At 32.6% G+C, this 18,111-nt stretch overlaps 2 protein-coding genes across 4 annotated transcripts in view; both read right to left on the reverse strand.

The window, feature by feature from the left end:
- Window positions 1–1,717: 1,717 nt before the first annotated feature.
- Window positions 1,718–17,917, reverse strand: LOC106663600 (zinc finger protein 236-like). Of its 3 annotated transcripts, none has more exons than XM_014388516.2 (32): window positions 17,675–17,917; window positions 13,488–13,648; window positions 13,312–13,424; window positions 13,107–13,234; window positions 12,930–13,047; window positions 12,709–12,837; window positions 12,474–12,638; window positions 12,277–12,414; window positions 10,185–10,337; window positions 9,993–10,110; window positions 9,752–9,909; window positions 9,537–9,573; window positions 9,399–9,443; window positions 9,294–9,341; window positions 8,999–9,237; window positions 8,800–8,933; window positions 8,528–8,742; window positions 8,280–8,460; window positions 7,987–8,209; window positions 6,287–6,470; window positions 6,138–6,202; window positions 5,994–6,065; window positions 5,834–5,910; window positions 5,637–5,754; window positions 5,504–5,568; window positions 5,104–5,236; window positions 4,921–5,033; window positions 3,326–3,500; window positions 2,943–3,255; window positions 2,367–2,881; window positions 2,192–2,308; window positions 1,718–2,111 (listed from the first exon to the last, which is right to left on the reverse strand). In XM_014388516.2, exons 2-32 carry the CDS (start codon window positions 13,615–13,617, stop codon window positions 1,884–1,886), a joined length of 4,647 nt encoding a protein of 1,548 aa, XP_014244002.1. In that variant the 5' UTR covers window positions 13,618–13,648; window positions 17,675–17,917; the 3' UTR covers window positions 1,718–1,883. The 3 variants fall into 3 exon arrangements, with proteins under 3 accessions (XP_014244002.1, XP_014244005.1, XP_014244001.1); XM_014388519.2 differs by having other exon boundaries at window positions 5,122–5,236; window positions 13,488–13,726; XM_014388515.2 differs by having other exon boundaries at window positions 13,488–13,726; window positions 17,675–17,916.
- LOC106663605 overlaps window positions 17,694–18,111 on the reverse strand; it is a 167,761-nt gene continuing 167,343 nt past the window's right edge. Inside the window, exon 2 of the mRNA XM_024226678.1 lies at window positions 17,694–18,048. Within this exon, the coding sequence (XP_024082446.1) occupies window positions 17,717–18,048 (332 nt within the window). The 3' untranslated portion in view covers window positions 17,694–17,716. The remainder of the gene's footprint in view (window positions 18,049–18,111) is intronic.

Genomic DNA, 18,111 nt, shown 5'->3' on the forward strand with positions numbered 1-18,111 from the left:
TTAGATTATATTGGTTAAGGATAGGAAAAAGTGAATTTAGGCAGGGTTAGAGATAGGGGCAAATTAGATTAGAAATAGGTATGAGTTAGGGTAGGCAAGGTTAAGGTTAGAGAAACATGAATTTAGGTAGGGTAGGGATAAGGAAAAGTTAGGTTAGGCAGGGTTAAGGATAGGGACGAGTTAGGTTAGAATAGAGACAAATTAGGTTAGAAATAGGGGTGTTTGGTTAGGCAGAAGGGATAGGGATGAGTTAGGTTATGTAGGGTTAGCATTTACTAAAAAAGTGTTATTTGCAAAACGCTCCAAAAAGGCAGACACCCTCTTTTTAGGGTTTTTTAAACCTTGTCAATAACATATTCTGTATAGCATATAGCTATGAGGAAATAACATCATTTACTCTTTTTTCCCTTATGCTAAAAAGGATATCTCACCAGTAATAAATAAACCCAAAATAATAAATAAGTCAAGAACGTATATTGCTGAATTCTACAGTAATTGGTGTTTAAACAAACAATACATCAATTCAAGTAAAATACACTTAAGGTGGGAATACAATAAACACCAATAATGAAAAATTTGCTTTTACAACTTTATTTTCAAAAGTTTTAAAGTATTTTTACTGTGTGCCCCCATTCAAGGAGGATGAAATATGCAATATTTAAAATGCAATCCTTTTTGTTTTTGCTCTGTCTTATTTTTATTTAAATAATAATAAGTAAATATACCTAAGGTAAGTATAAAATGTAAATAAATATAAAATCCTATTTAAAAATGACCAAATTTACATTTATTAATGTAAAAATAAAAAGGATTATTTTTTAAAGCAATAATATAAATGGGATAATAAAATTTTATAAAACTAAAAGAAATAAGTCACTCCCTGACCAAGTAGTTTATAAAGCAATCCACTCACCACTTTATTTACCTTTAAGAATAAAAACAGCGGGAGTTGTATAATCACAACGACAAATTATTTGTTTCCTTGTACACAGGGCACACATTATGATTAAATCGTTACAAAAAACAGGGTTTTTTTTCTTTTAAATAGTGACTAGAACTGAAGTTCCCTAATTTAAATATTTAAGATATAAAATAAATTAATCACAGTGTCTTTTAATTAATTTATCACTTTTATATAACTCATTTAACTTTATGTAGTAGTAAATATGTATTTATTTCAGACAGTATAAATATGTTTGGAAGATTTAATTAAAATAATTCTTTTAAAAATGAAGAATTACATACAAAAGGAAATGTTAAAATCATTTGTTTAAAAGAATCATCCTTTCACAGATGTCCATATCATAGAATTTCCGGGCTTGCACTTTTAAAAACAGCAAAATTCAAGAATGTACAATGTATAAGTACAAAAAATAATAACAACTAACAAAGAATGTTATCAGTCTTATTTATGCTAACAATGTATATTGAATGTACTGTAAAGGTAAAACTTTGATTTTTTTTTTAAACTGAATTAAACAATAATGAAACGTAAAAATGTCAATAGAACTCTTTTTAAAAATGTGTACAAATGAAAATTTTAAATTTTAAAACACCATTAAGGAGGATATAATATGAATACAAATAAACAAAACTAAATTATTTGGCTTTACAGTAAAAAATAAATAAATATAAACCTAAGTAATACCATGATTTACAGAAAACTCAATGTTACAGTCTGTCAATTTGACATGACATTAGCTTTAAAAAAAAAAAATAATAATAATACTTTGATTACAATACTCTTTCGTTTAATTATGTACAAACCTTCAGCCTCAAGTTTGTGAGGTGAAGTACAAAATATACATTTACACGTTATCGTGTAGTATTAAATTCATTTTATAAGATACGTACATAATGTATAAAATTCCGTTATAATATACTTAGTTTATACCCGATGGGAAAAGAAATAAATCTTGAACTATCGAGGACAAATCTAAAGAGAATGGTTTCATCACAGTCTTTTTTTCACCTGTACACTCGTGTCTACGAAGGCTGACTTCGTCTGGAAACACTTGTGAACAAGATTGGCAGGGCGATTCCTTGGCTAAATCGTGAGCAAGCATGTGCAGTTCTAAATCAGTTTTACGTATAAACTTTTCATTGCATATCTGAAAACCAAAATTCGATATTTTTTTCTGTGTGTTAAATTTTGGAGGATATGTTTTAAAAACAAAACAATAATACTAACACTGCAATCATGTAGTTGTTCTCCTTCTTGTCCATGGCATTTTTTCAAATGTCTATCATAGTTTGCTTGTTTGAAAAATATTCGATTACAAAGAATGCACTCAATTTTACTAGTGCCCTGTGGAAAAAATAATATTAATGCAAAGTTAATAATAAAAATTGATAAATTAAACTACTGGTGGTTTTAAAGGTGGGACGACGGTTGTAATTTTCTCCTGGAATTCTATTGTGCTATCCTGTATATTCGGATCGCATTCTAGATCTGGCAGTATCCCCTCGACATCAGGCTGGTTTTCGAGTGCTCCGCTCATCGACAAGATCGTGTAAGCTGACTTTTCAAGGTCATTCGTGAGAAGACCGCTCTTGATTGCTTTCGCCAGAAAGTCGACTGTGGGTGTCGTGTGGCTTGACGTGTATGGGTGGTTTTCATTTAGCGTCAATAGGCCATCCATTGACAAGACATACTTTGTGGCTTTCACCTTTTCAGCACTCAGGGGTGGCGGTTTCTGTTGTCTAATTTCAGCAGAGCTTTCCGAAGGCATTTCACTCATGCCAAGCGCTTTGAACAGCTCAGACTGCTGAATCCCTTGCTGCTGTGAAGCATGTCTGAGGTGTGATATCAAATGGGCTTTTTTATGCCCTGATGTTCGGAATTTCGCTTTGCAAATTGGACATGAAAAAGGTTTTGACCCTAAAAGTAAATATAAGCATCACATTACAATGCATTAAAATTAGACAAGAAATAACCTCACCAGTATGAAGTCGCATATGCAACTTCAGACTACCAGGCGATGCAAATAACTTCTCACAAATATGACACTTAAAATAATTGTCCTTTGTGTGCGTTTTTATATGGCAAGCGGCTGTCGATTTTAAATTAAAGCTTTTATCACAGTCAGGGCATTTGAAAGGAAGTTCTCCCGTGTGGATCCGAAGGTGACGCACAAGATCAGAGGGCTTTTTGAAGCTCTTCTCACAATGTTTGCATTTATTTCTATGCTCGACGGGAGGTACAGCCTTTGGACTCTCCCTTCCCTCTCGGCCCTCTTCATCCCCATTTTCCTGCTACACATCAAAATTTTATTAGTAACCAATTTTAAAAGTATAAGTAAAATGAATAAAAATATAAAAGTACATCTTTAATCCGTTCATATTCCAAAATGGCTTCGTACAGGACTTTTTCGGAAAATGTTGATGGAGGGGCCATTGTTGCGGCTTTTCTCTCCTCGTCGGTTAATCTCTTCACATCAGATCTCTTCCAATTGTGTTTCTTCTTTTTCTCAGTCGCACCAGTAAAAGTATCTCCTGGGCTAAAATATGCCGACAGACATTAAAATCACTTTAAAGTTTTTAATCAATGTTGTTAGGCCAGCATGTTGTAGCAGTCCAATTGTAATCAAAAAAGAAACAAGGGGAAAAAGATATTACGCCTGGGTATGAGTGTTTGAAACATCCCAAGCCAAAAAATCAATGATTTAACTAATTTACATAATATTTTTAAAATACGATTTTCTACTTTTGTTGTGCATGTTTTGAGATTATTATATATTAGTTTTAGTTGCTTTTTTTATTTTTTTTAATAATAATAAATACGATAAGAATATAATACACAAGATCTTATTAAATAAATAAAATGAAAAAACAAAAATCCATTTTCACTAAAGTTGCCCAGTTGCCCAAAATATAAATTGTTTCTGGAGAGGGGAAAAAAAGTGCTTGCAAAATTGTATTGTTTGGTCACAAAATAATAATGTATTGCAATTTTTGCTCTCAAAATTTTTGGTATTCCAAATGGCTCCCATTTTTTATTTTATTTATTTGTTATTTACTTATTTATTATTTCATTTATTTTTTTTATTATTGTTATTATTATTAATTTTTAAGGGCGTTTTAATGGTCATTTCACGCCCTAACATCCCAAACCTTCTATCTTAGTTTAGCTATATCCCTTCTGAGTGCTAAAAAGCTCTGACTCCAAACATTCACTCGTAAACTAATTTATCCTATTGCCATCCAAGCTTTAATTTATCCTCTTAAAATTCTTAATTTGGAAGGCCAAATGTATGCAAAAATCACATTTTAAATTATATATAAAATTTATTTTTTTAAAATTAGAATTCTGAATTTTCGTTCCATAATTTAAACATTTCCCATAGGCTTGTATGGCTAATAATAATAATAATAATGGAGTCAGACTAGCAACAGTCTCAGCATCAGTATAGGCTCATCCTTATTATTTTATTCTTCCATTCAAATATGATAAATAAACTAATTCTACATAATGACAATAAGAAACAAAACAATTTTTTTTTTTTTTTTTTTTTGAGGGAGCTTTCTTATTTAAATTGCGATTTTTGGCATTGCAGTTTATTACCCCGCAATTTGTAGTTTCTTCCATTTCATTTTTCCGCTCCGGCAGCCTCAAAAATTTCTGTTTTATTTTTTTAATATCAGAGCTGAAATTACTGCATTGTCGGCACCCTTAGGGGAAAAAAATAAAAAATTGGCAACCGAGGCTCCCCTTATATGTTAAGCAGAAATCTTATTTATTTGCCACATATTTTCTTACTCAAGTTTCTTCCCTTTTGGTAAATATATTTAATAAATGTAAAAAATCCTCAGTAGATATAATTTAAAATAAACTAAAAAATTATACAAACTGCCAAAAATAAGAAGTATAAAACTAAGAAAATTAGGCAAATAAAATAATAATCCATCATCCTCAGTTACCTTGCAATAATGTTGTGCATTTTGCAGTGTTCTTCAATTTGTTCAGGAGACTGGAAATTTTCATCGCATATCCCACACGAAAACCAATGGTTTAAAGTGTATCCTTTGCTATCCTATTAAGTTACCGGTAAAAAAAATTAGTTTTTTTTTTTTCTAGAATATGTGCATAATATTGAAACTAGCCTGGAAAATTTCACTCGCCTCGAACGGTTTGCTAGGCAAGCTCTGCTCGACGAAGTCTGCCTGGGTCCCTTCCGTAAACTCTTGCTCATCTTCATTCGACTGGTTCAAGCTTGTATTTATGAAAATGTCGTTCCTAGTAAAAACACATAATTGTTTACCATGAAAAGACAACTGATGTAAGTTTAACGTCAACCAGTGCAAAACAAAACTTACACAGTAAATTTCAGTCTATTTAATATTTACATTTTCAATATCTGTCGATTAAATTAATATTTCACTTTATATAATTATTTATAAAGGTTAAGAAAGTTATTTTTTGACCTTACCACTTCTCGTATAACATTTATGTAACCTTACTCAATCAAAAAGTAAACTTAATTTAATTTCTTTAGTAAATTACCTGTCAATGTCTATTAGAATGTCATTATCTTGGGCAGCAGTTTCCATTATTTTACTCTCTTCGCTCTAGAATAGTATTGACACTAGTTCAATATTCTTATTTATATTTTTTAAAACATAAACTAAACAATTACATCAAAAACGTTGCTTCCTTCTAATTTACTGTCTAAGTCGAGACCCGAAAGATCCGGGCTTTTTTGGACAAGTCCAAGGGCGACCAGATTGTCAAGCGACATTTGCGAAACATCACATCTATAAACGAAAGCAATATTTAATTCATTTAAACACCATCAATAATTGGTGTAATAATAATTATATTAAAAATCAGTACTTATCAAGGTTAGCCTCAGGTAAAATCTCAGGCAAGCTATTTTCAATCACTTGAGGTGTAACATCCATATTATCATTCTAAAATTATGAATAGTTAAAAATAAGTTGTATATAAATTAATTTTAAAATTGATTTTTAAACAAAATAAACCAAAAATTTACCTGAAGAAAAATGCAGCCATCAAGTTCGTTATTTACGGTGATCAACTGATGGTTATCCGAATCGTACAAACTCTGGGAATATGTTTTAATTAATAAAAATATACATTAAATTAAAATTAATATATAAATGTATATAAATCATACTTCGGATGTAGTTTGTGGTGCAGGTTCAGGCTTATTTGAATCGAAAAGGACTTCTCCATTTTGACCTGGTGCAATTTATAATATAAATAAATTTAAAAAAGACATTTCCCATAAGGTATTTATTGTAAAATTGACAATCTGATGCTCACTTGGGATCATAAATTGTTGCCCCAGTTGTAAGGATTTGATGAGTTCGGTTAGATCACTTTGGAATGAATTGACATCAGGTTTCGACAGGGGTACGGATTCGGCATCGGGTTTTTTACCTTCTTGCTTTTCTTGTGGAACGTTCACCATTTCAAGCTGGTGGATTTCCAAGGATTTCAAACTGGCCTGTAAGTGAAATAATTCAATGTCATACAACCACTGAGTATTTGTATTTTAATAAATATAATTGATTAATATTGTGTGTGAAAATTTAATATAGAAAAGTAAAACTGTTTTGGTCTAAATTCATTGTTATACTCTTCAGAAAAATAATACACTTTGTTTTAATAATATAATTGTTATTTACTTCACTCTTATGGATTATGGCGTTGTCTAAATTACAGATAAAAATCAGCACTTTCTCTTGAGTAATTCTGACTCTGTTCATCCGCCTTCTACTAGTAAAGAATTAATTTAGGAGGTTCTTCACCCCCTTTTGCTCTATTTTCCTCCTCATTAAAATAACCCTAAAGTCACTGAGTTTATTTTTTTAACCTCCTCCCATTTACAGAGATGCATTTACTGTTTGTATATAATTTTATTCATGTACAGTGTAAACCCGTTTATCCGGAACCGTTTGTTAAAATATTTTTTATAATTTTTTCATATTTCTCAATATATGAATATTAATTTTTTTAAATTCATAATTCAACTATGGGACCTTTAATTCGTTGTTCGAAGTTCATAAAGGCCACCAAATCAAGGCCCTTTCACTAGTCAGACGATCAAAGAGGCCAGAGAGGGCGACAGTCCCGTTTTTGTTTTAAATAAATAAACAATAAAACAAAATAAAAAAGGTGTATCTTATTTTAAAAGACTAGAAATTGTGGTGTCGTGTTATTCGTATGTTGGCTTTCATTTGAAAGGTTTTTTTATTACATATATTTTTATTAGGCATTTTACGGATAAATCTTTCTTAAACTTTGACTTAAAGAAAAAGAAAACTAATAAAAATTATGTATTACTTTAAATGTAACTTGATATTTGAATAAGTGTTCACTTTCATATGTTTTTCTTTTTTTCCGTTTTTATGACACGATACTAATAAAATCACAAATTTTCAGATTATCCGGACAAGTCCCAGTCTCTTCAAGTCCGGATAAACGGATTTCTACCATATATCAAATTTAATATTATTAATTTTCAATTAGTTATTCTTTTTATTTAGGCTGAAAAAGTAAGGATGCGGAAGGTGTCATTCGATTACTACCTAGGTGACTGGTAAACATTGAATACAGCCCAATAGATGCCGTGAGGGTCCAGCTAGAGCTGAAATAAAGGAGGAAAAAAATATAAGAATGTTATAACTCGGTACAAGGCCCGAATAAGTTAGGCTTAAGAGGTTTTTATCAGATCCCAAAGCTTTTTCAAGAGCTTCCACTGTATCCTTCAAGCCTGGGCTTTTCCTCTCCCAAGAGCAATCTCAGCTTGTGAAGGCTGTCACACTGAGGACATGTTTCTTCTTCTTCCCGGCCATTGTTCTATACAGGCTTATATCTATTCCTCTTATAGATATAGAGTTTATAGATATGCCCCCCTTTCTAACCCTGTGATGTTTACCTTGTGTTCTCTCATACATTTTCAAGATATTGTTAATTAATACAGTTACTCTTTGGGTTAATTTGATGAATAATGCACGAACCTGAGAGCTGTGTGTGGTAATGTGCTTTTGACAGGCAGAAGAACTGCGGTAAGCCCGTCCGCAAATTGGACAACAGTGGAGATACTGGAACGTATGGGTTTCCGCGTGTCTTTTCAGATTGCTCGCCGATGAACAGATACGGCCGCACTGCTCGCATTTCAGCTCCTCTGCATTGGTATGGGTTAAGGAATGTGTCCTGAGCAAGCTTTTACTAGAGAAAGTCCTTTAAAAAAATTTAAAAAAGTAAACAACGGTTCAATTTAAAAACAAAAATCTTGAAAATTTTAACTCACTTGTTGCATGTGTCACATTTAAATGGTTTTTCTGTTGAATAATGCACCTTCATGTGTGCCGTGAGAAGTTCGCTTGAATTGAAGCTTTCCTTGCATTTATCGCAATTATAACTCACTTCAGGTTCAACATTCTGCGAATTTCCTTCAAGAACGCTGTTATCTTGAAACAATTCGATCAATCCTGTTTGGCAAGAATAAATATTAAGAACTTACAATTGAGTCTTAACGACAATTGGAAAAACACCCACCGTCAGGAGATATGACAAATTTAGGATCTTCTAACGTCATGTTATCAAGAGAGAGCAAGGGCTGATCGTTTGAAACGATGATCGACGTTGTTTCAGTCTGGATATGTGTGTTCCTTTCGTGGTTCTCTTTATCGACAAGCGAGTCAAATTTAGACTCGCATTTACTACAACTGAACTGTTCTTTTACCTCAAGTTCCTCTACCAACATCTTTGAGCTAAAAAAAATTATAACATAATCAAAAATTAACTTAAAATGGGAATACTGATCTTACTCTTGTTCCATGGTGTAATCACAGTTTATTTCATTTTCTTTTGTACTGTCAACTAGCTCAACTTGATCTGAATGAGACAAAACATGCTTCAATAATGCAGATTTCATATTGAACTTCTGTGGACATATTATGCACTAAAAAAAAAAAATAATAATAATATTTTTATACCGATGATTAAAAAAGTTATGTCTTGCACTACCTTGAAAGATCTTTCTTTGATGTGGATTTTTGAATGCCTCTGAAGGTCTGAAGCTCTTTTGAACTGCTTCTGACAAACTTCACAGGTGTGGGTCCTCGATGGTGGTTTCACTGTTACTACTGCGATCTCTGAATTATTTACATCTTGGACCGGAGCGAGGTCAACTTCAAAATTGTGAAGCAAGATCCCATCCAGACTGTTGTCCTGCAGTGGTGTCTCGGTGAGCAGTGTTTTCGTACCTAAAAATCAAAAGAATGAGATGTATCACGTGTTTCATTCAATTTCGTCAACTCACCACTGGATTTTATGACTTCTAATGATTCGGCTTGCTGGGTAACTTCTCCTGTAATTATAAATTTAATTAATATAAAATCTTTCATGAGCTTTTTTTTAATCATACCAGTTTTCAAGATTTTTGTTGGCTCTTGCACTGTTTTCTCATCTTCTACAATACAAAAAGCAAATAAAAATTAACAGTAATGAGAAAATGGAACAATTTTAAAGTTACAACTTTTGGAAATGTAAGAAGTGAGTTCACCTTTGATTGATAAATTTTTGTCAAGGTCCTGCGATTTCTGGAATAAAAAAAATAAAACGATAATGAAGGAAATGAAAATAATACAGAAGAGGAAAAAATCAAATTATACAAAATTATGTATAGACGAAACCCCTAAAGTGAACGAAGGAAATGAAACAAAGCAAGAAATAAAAAAAAGACCAAAATATAAAAAGAAAGATGTAAAAAAATTCTACCTTAAAGTACTGTTTCATGTAAATATTGTGAGCTCTCAACAAGTGGTTATTCAAACTTCCCACATTTCTGAACAGACATGTACAATGATCACATTTTAACCTCCTACCTTCTTCCTCCGACCCCTCATGAAGACGGTGAATGTGCGCTTGCAAATTACCTAAGGGATTCATTGAAAAATTAGTCATTTACACCACAAACAAAATAATAGTACAATTTTTAAATTTAAATATTGATAATTACCTTTCTGACTAAAGGTAGCATGGCACTGCTGGCATTCGTAAGGCTTCTGCCCACTATGCTTAAGCATGTGGATTTGCAGAGAGCCTTTTTGTGAAAAGCCTTTTGTACAAATTTGGCACTAAAAATATAAAATAAAACAGTTATAAATAAATTCATAAAATAAACAACCGAAAAATTGCTTTTTCTTTTTACCTTATAAGGCTTTTCCCCTGTGTGTATTCTTTTATGTCTCGCTAATTGACTAGGTTTTGCAAAATGCTTTGGGCAATATTCACACATATAAGCTTTGTCGTAACTTTTTGTAGGCCCTCTGAACCTTTTCTTTGCATTTTTTGTTAACTTGTTCTTAAATAAATAATAAATTAACCAATGATAATTTTAACATATATCAAGTTGTAAACTAAGTTCATAGCGTTTCTTGATTAATTGGGGTAAACTCAATGAAAATTTCAGATACTTTTCAATAAATTTAATCAACAATATATTAACAGTTGGTTCCACAACCTGTTATCATCAATGTAATCTTGTCCTCCCAGAACTTTACAGGTTTTTGAGCGATGAAATTCTGGGTATTTTCTATGGTAAAAAAATTATGTATGTATGAAACCCCCAAAGTGAACGAAAGAAATAAAACAAAGCAACAAATAAAAAAGACTAAAATATGAAAAAAAGAATGTAAAAAAATCTACCATGATGTACTGTTTTATGTAAATTTCTGGAGGGGAAAAAAAGGTGAAGGAAATGAAACTGATACAGAAGAAGAAAAAATAAAATTAAAAAAATTATGTATGTATGAAACCCCAAAAGTGAACGAAGGAAATGAAACAAAGCAACAAATAAAAAAGACTAAAATATAAAAAAATTCTACCATGATGTACTGTTTTATGTAAATTTCTGGAGGGGAACAAAAGGTGAAGGAAATGAAATTGATACAGAAGAAGAAAAAATCAAATAAAAAAAAATTATGTGTGTATGAAACCCCAAAAGTGAACGAAGGAAATGAAACAAAGCAACAAATAAAAAAGACTAAAATATGAACAAAAAGGACATAAAATTTTCTACTTTGATGTATGTATTATGTAAATTTCCGGAATAAAAAAAGAAAATGATAATGAAGGAAATGACAATAATACAGAAGAGGAAAAAAATCAATTTAAAAAAAAAAGTATGTATGTATGAAATCCCCCAAAGTGAACAAAGAAAATGAAACAAAGCAACAAATAAAAAAGACTAATATATAAAAAGAAAGATGTAAAAAAATTCTCCCTTAAAGTACAGTTTCATGTAGTGAGTGATGTAGAAAATTTTGTTAATAGAGTTTTGCAGAGCCCTGAATAAGTGAAAATTTTAAGAAGTAAATAAGGTGAATGGGGGTACATATCCAGCCAAATTCCAACAATTTTTGGCGCATTTGCAAGCTGGCAAGTGTAATCTTGATCAAAAACAATCCCTTGTGATTCATCAATGCTGGTTGTTTTTGTTCAATGCTGACTTTAATCGGTCCTGTTTTTAGTATACACTAGAATTAACTGTTTGATTGGGTGAGAAAAGCTCGTAACAAAGCACCCTCTTCCGGTCCCACCAAATACACACTGCCGTTTTGTCATGTAAACCGGCTTTTGGAATCCTTAACAATATGTCACTGCATTTTACCTGGTATTTTCAACTCTGAACATTGTTGTAAAGGACTTTTTATCCCCAGATATGAACTTTTTAAAAATGGTTAATTACATTGCGCTTTAGAGGGATTCGGTATGCAGTATATATATAATTTGGATATATAATTTTTGTCAGTCAACCCATAGAAAAATGCATCCAGCTGCTCGCAGATACATTGCAATGCTTGTCTCATGGTGAATGTTTTTTTTAATGAAAAGTTTGAATGTGAATATAGGTTTAAGGACAAAAAGGCTTTGCATCTTTCAAATTAATTTCCACTTCTCGACCAAGCAAACTATTTACAATAGGTTTCTCCTAAAGAGGCATCAAAAATTTTCCTAGCAGGCTGAGCTGAAGTTTTCCCTTTGTGGTAATAAAAAAACATTAAATGACAAAAATGAACTAGTTTTTCCTTTATTTCAAACCAAAACCTTATAAAAAATTAAGCTCTCAAAAGAAGCTGGCAAATAAGCAAATAAAAACACTTTAATACCTTTTGAGAGTGTGTGAACAATAATAACTTAACAAACATTGCTTCAAAACACAAGAGGGTTAAAATCAAATTATTGAAAAACGCTATGGATTTATTTTACAAGCCAATAAAATAATTTTTTCAATAAATTACCTTATGCTGAATGTCTTTACAGTGTGTTTTGAAAGCCGCTACGTTTTCAAACTTAAGGTTGCACTGCAGGCACTTATAAGATTTTACCTTTGAGTATTCTCCATTTTTATGTTCTAGAGCGTGTTCGTCCAGTTGGATCTGAAACAAAAATCCGTTTAAGAAAATATTTCAATCCCGAAGTATCTTCGCTGTGTTACCTGGCACGTGAACTCTTCTCCGCACTCTTGGCAAAACAGGCTGTCCTCGCTTTGGTGGACCCATATGTGCGCTTTGAGGCCGGCTATCCTTCGAAACTGTTTCTTACAAACAGGGCAAAAAGGGTTTTTTATGTCATGCGTTGCTAAATGCGGTATTAAATTATACTGAAACAAATTTTAAATAAATTAAACAAAAAGTATAAATGGATGTGTGCAAACTGTACAAGCCATCCACCTCATAATTGAAAGACTCGGGACATTCGGGACACTTGAAAGGTTTGTCCATAAGGTGTTTCGATTGATGCTTCCTATAATGTTTTTTATTTTCAAACTGCTCCCCACATCGATCACACCTAAGTACCCCCTATGGAAAAGCATTAGTAATAAATATAAGAAACATAGAATGTTATGGTGCATATTTCTTTAAATAATTTTTTTTAACATAATTATTATTACATTTTCTTTTAGAGAGGTATTTTCTTGAACTACTTTTTCTATATTCGTTTCTTCCACCTGACCTTCCTGTGAAATTCCTTTCTGGCTGTTACTCTGTTGAACATCATCCGTTTTCTCCCTGAAAGATGAGATGAATTAAAATTAATATTACACTTTACAATACAAAAAATGGCTCACTTGTTTGCATCAGGAGAATTAGGATTATTTAAACACGACTCAGGTGAAATTTGATTGCTAGACGTTTCATTTAATGCTGTAAATAAATTATCTTGGGATAGAAGAACTTGTTGATTGATAATCGGCAGCTGGATTTGAAAAAAATAAATACAATTTATACTTTCTCTCAATAAATAAAGTGCACAAAGTAAAACAAAATACTTACAGCCTGATTACCATCGATAACATAACTAACTAAATTTTGACTCTGTAGGTCTTGTAGAACGAAAGGAATGGCAAGGTACGTAACTTTGTTCCCAAATACAGAAAATTGTCCAGCTGAAAATAAAAAAATAATAATAATTACAAAAAGATAAATGTCAGGATGAACAGAGATCAAACCTGTTCGGGTGGTAACATTTTCTGTGTTGCTTCTGGGAAGATCAGTGCCATCAGTGGTCCTGATTAAATTGGCGTCAAATGGAATAGCAGTGTCTATCAAGCCAATATCAGTCAAAGTAGTTGCCTCCATTGAATATGATTATAGTTGTAATAGCATGCGACTATAAAATCACGTGCAATTGATTTCTAACTAATTCTTCGATAATTTTGTATCAACTTACAAAAATTATTTTAAATCCCTGAAAAAAATCAAAACTGATTACCATCATACAAAAGAAATGTAATAGAAATGATGGAGTGAGTGCGGTGTTCAATCCTTTTTAAAAAGATAGTTCCTACTCACAGTAAGTTGTTTTGCAACGATCCGGAATTTGAGCCCTTAGCTCATCATCAGGTTGAACGATTTCTACAAACACGTCTCTCAACATGAATTGCAAAAGTTTCTTTACGTGAGACGTGGTTATATAAGAAAAGAAATGCAATGTTATATATTTGTGTATAAAAAATAGCAAGTATCTAACTGTTCGATTCCCTTTCTTCTATTATCTAAAATTGTGGAATTGATCCTTCTTTATTTACATACCCCGGAAAGTGCACTACCATTAAGCTAGTTGAGCACTTTCTGTGGTACCTCTTTTCCTTAGGCACCTATTCTGGCCTAACGCTTAGCAGTCACATAGGGCATATGATTCCATTTTTGAACCACATGAACCATTTTTCCTGGTTGAGATGTTAAGGAACTTCTTTGGTTTGCATCTGGCGAAATCATCCAATTTGTGGTCATTCCGAGACCAATTAAACAAGTTAAACTAATTAGCCAACTCCAGTTGTAGGATTTTGTAAACATGAATGGCAATACAGATATTTTTATGACAATGAAATGAATATTTAGTGCAATTAATTGTACTTTTTATCTAAAATCTTGGTTGAGATAAAAAAGTTAGTGTCAAAAGCGGCATTCAAATCCATGACCTTCGGCTCAATATTTACTTGAGCTATTGTGACTTCTTTCCATTCAGACTCCAACTCATGTCAACGTACAACCTTTCTAATTTTCCCTCTTTTTTCCATATTTTTAATTCAGTTTGAATCCCGCTCATGAGACTAACTTTTTCATCTCGACCAAGACTTTAGATAAAAATTACAATTAATTTAAATAATTAAATATGTCAATTATGACCGCTAAACAAATAAGGATGATAGAAATGATAAATTATTGAATGATACAATGATTGATAACGTCTCATTGGCCGGGGGACCGGGGTTTCAGTCATACAATCCATGCCAAGAGACGTGGTTGTAGAACTCCTTCAACCTGATGATGAAGCTCAAAATCCAGATTGTTGAAAACAACTAACTGTGTAGGAACTATCTCTTTAAAATACATTTAGTGTTTGTATAATTTAATTTCAATTTGTTTCCTTTATTACTGTTCTTATTTTATTTATTCACATTTTTAGTTTGTGGTTATTTTTCTCTTTTTTTATTTTTCTTTGATTTAAGTTCTTTGGTGGCATTTTTTTTTTTTTTTTTTTCAATTCACATTTTCTATCATTCTGCACTTTTGTTGTCCTGCTTATGCATTATGCTTCTGTACACATGCCTCCTGGTTTTTTTTTTTTTTTTTTTTCAATTCACATTTTCTATCATTCTGCACTTTTGTTGTCCTGCTTATGCATTATGCTTCTGTACACATGCCTCCTGGAGCATCACTTGCACACAAACTTTTTTTTTTTTGCCTTGTGCAACCACACATCAGCCATGCCGTCAATCCGGGATGTCAAGTGGGGGAAACCGACGGGAAGAAACCGCCGCGAACACAAACTTCAACAAGTTACTAGTGATCAAAAATAGGTTTTTGAGGTTTGTCACCCCCTGCCCAAAATGGACCAGGATTGGGTCCTCCACGAGGTGACCAAAAGGAAGAAAGTTGCCATTGAGATGAAGTCAATAACGCTACGCTTCTTCAGCAGATGTGCTACCAGAAGGAATGCAGAGTAATAGGAGCCTATGACCTTAGTAAGCATTGATGTGTAAAGAACATTCTGCTTCGAGACTGAGCTGTGATTTTTATGACATTTGTGATAATCCTGTGTGATAATAGTGCTGTGCTATTCCTACAATTTTGGCCTGTAAAAGTACATAATCCTTTTAATTATTAACTTACTTGAACCCTCAAAATCTATTTTGTGACTTTTTTTAAATTACTTTTTCTCACTTCTCAAAAACATCACTGTAACGAAACTGCTCAAAAATGAATAGGGATATTTATAATTTGTTCTTATTCTATTAATTTTAATTAAATTAACCGATATACTCGTTAGTTGGATAAAATAAAATAGACAATACAAACAAATAATAAACTGAAAAAAATTAATTTTTGAGAAAATAAAAATAAGTAATCCTAATTTTTAATAACAGATTTACTTAAGAATGGTAAATACGGTTGGTAATCATCAGGTAAACACCGTGGTATCCCAGGCATTAGCCCAATTCTGAGTGACTGGAAGTGCCAATACGAGGCCTGGTAGTGGATCTCAGTGCATTACGATGCTAAGGAAGGACAGAAATATTGTCACTGCAGCAAGACTGAACCCTTTCCATAGTGCCCACCTGATTTTAAAAGAAGTACAAGTTGTTTTGGCAAAGCAATTATCAATCCAAATGATTCATAATGTTTGTGGGAAGTTGGCCTCACATCATATGCCCCTTTGATACAACCTGCAGCAGTGATGTAAAATATGATGCAGCAAGTGCCTGGAAGAGAATTTGAATGCTGCTATGTTTATTGAAGAGCCACGTTTCGGTATGTATAGTGATAGCAGGCGTCAAATAGTCTACCGAGGACAGGGGATGCATACAATGCTCCGATTCGTACTCCCTTCAGTGCACTTTGGATGAGGCGCTGTAATGGTCTGGGCTAGGATTTACACTGGACGATGAATTATTGTTGCAGGCAACCTCACTGCAGTCCATGATGTCCAAGAAATTATCTACGAATACATCCCTCAAACCAGAGATCTCATTGGCAAGGCTTTTCGATTTCTGGATGACAATGCCAGACCTCATAGAGGCAGAGTTGTTCATCAATGTTTAGAAAACCTGGGAATTTCTCATCTGCCCCTTCCCACCATTGCCTCCAGACCTCAATCCCACTGAACACGGATGTGTTGCAGAGAAAGCTTTTCGATCACCATTTGACCTGCAACAACTGAGTGCAGCGTTGCACCCAAATTAGTGAAACCTTATTAACTGTGTGCCTAACAGGTGCACAGAGGTTATTTTGCGCAGTATTAATTGCTTCAAAAAAGTACTCTGTCCTATAAATAAAATTATGGAATTAAAAACTTTTATTGTTATTTTTTAAAAATCCCTTAATTACATTTTCCTTCAGTAAAAACATAATAATCTCTAATAAATGTTAATGAATTTTATTATAAAAATAAACGGTCATTAATCACCACACATTTCTACACAAGAAGAACAAAGAACATGCGATTCTATGAACAAATAAAAATACTAGGAAAAGGAAATGCCACAAAATTGTCAATATCCCTAGTCATTTTTGAGCATTTTATTTACCACAATTTAAACAATCTAAAGACTTTCTGGCTGTAGATAAAGTGGCCCTGCCACTGTCACCCTTGGCAGATGGAATTTTCCATGCCGAAATGGTACTAATTTAGTAGCTGTAATTTAATTGTATATTATCGGATTATAACAAATAAAGTGTCTTTATTATTATTATTATTATTATTATAAACTACAAAAACACTAATTTAGTGATCGTGGGATCTCTTAAATCGCATCATTTCGTTTGATTAGTTGTACTGAACCATTAATTACTGTAAAGAAGGCTCAGCATCTGCACCACCGATGAGTTATTGGATCTACAGAAATCAATACAGAGATAAATGATTGTTTATACTATCAGTTAAAAGATAGACAGGGTTAAGCAGAAAAATAACAATTTAGGCCTAACCAATAATGTTTATAAATAAGGAAATTAACTGATTGTATATTCACCAATTAGATGTAATTAAAACAAAAGGGAGTGTGGACAGATTGAAGTTTGTAATGAAGTGATAAACTTAATCAATTGTTTTTATTAAACTAGACTTAATCCAGTGTACTTTTACACTTTTTATCGGACTTTTTTTTTAAATAGAAAAATCCTCTCGGCTTACCTGTTAATTTGAATTTGGCTGTAATAACGTTAGCATTTGAATTCATCTTAGGCGGAAAATTTCCAAACCGGAGGCGGAGGATCGGCAGCGGGTCGGAGGCTGTTCTCGGATGATGTACCTCGTATGTAAAATAATAGTTCGGCGGCTTCCGCCTTGGGCCTTTTCCACGGATTTTCCTTCCCTGTCCACTTTTCTGGAAAATCCTCCCTTTTTGTTTTTCCTCTTTTTGTTTTTTTGTTTTGTTTTGTTTTTGGTTGAGGTTGTCCCAAAACATATGATGATCAACCGAAGCAGACACAGAGCGAGCTGCGGAGAAGAGTGCAACGCAGGCACAGCCTCAATCATTCCAAACTCGACAAGAGTGACGTCACAGTCTGGAAAATTTATTTATTTATTTTTTAATATTAGGATTAATTCATTTTAGCAAATCTAATTTA

Source organism: Cimex lectularius, unplaced genomic scaffold (assembly GCF_000648675.2).
Source record: "Cimex lectularius strain Harlan isolate CLEC.00 unplaced genomic scaffold, Clec_2.1 scaffold89, whole genome shotgun sequence".
NCBI lineage: Eukaryota > Metazoa > Arthropoda > Insecta > Hemiptera > Cimicidae > Cimex > Cimex lectularius.

What these genes read in the sequence shown, in the direction of transcription:
- LOC106663600 (XM_014388516.2), bottom strand. Translation starts at nt 13,617, where the DNA reads ATGGAGGCAACTACTTTGACTGATATTGGCTTGATAGACACTGCTATT. An exon ending in CAGGGGAAAAGCCTTATAAG is followed by an intron (nt 10,111 to 10,184) that starts GTAAAAAGAAAA and finishes TTATATTTTTAG; the next exon opens with TGCCAAATTTGTACAAAAGG. An exon ending in AACAACTACATGATTGCAGT is followed by an intron (nt 2,112 to 2,191) that starts GTTAGTATTATT and finishes TTTGGTTTTCAG; the next exon opens with ATATGCAATGAAAAGTTTAT.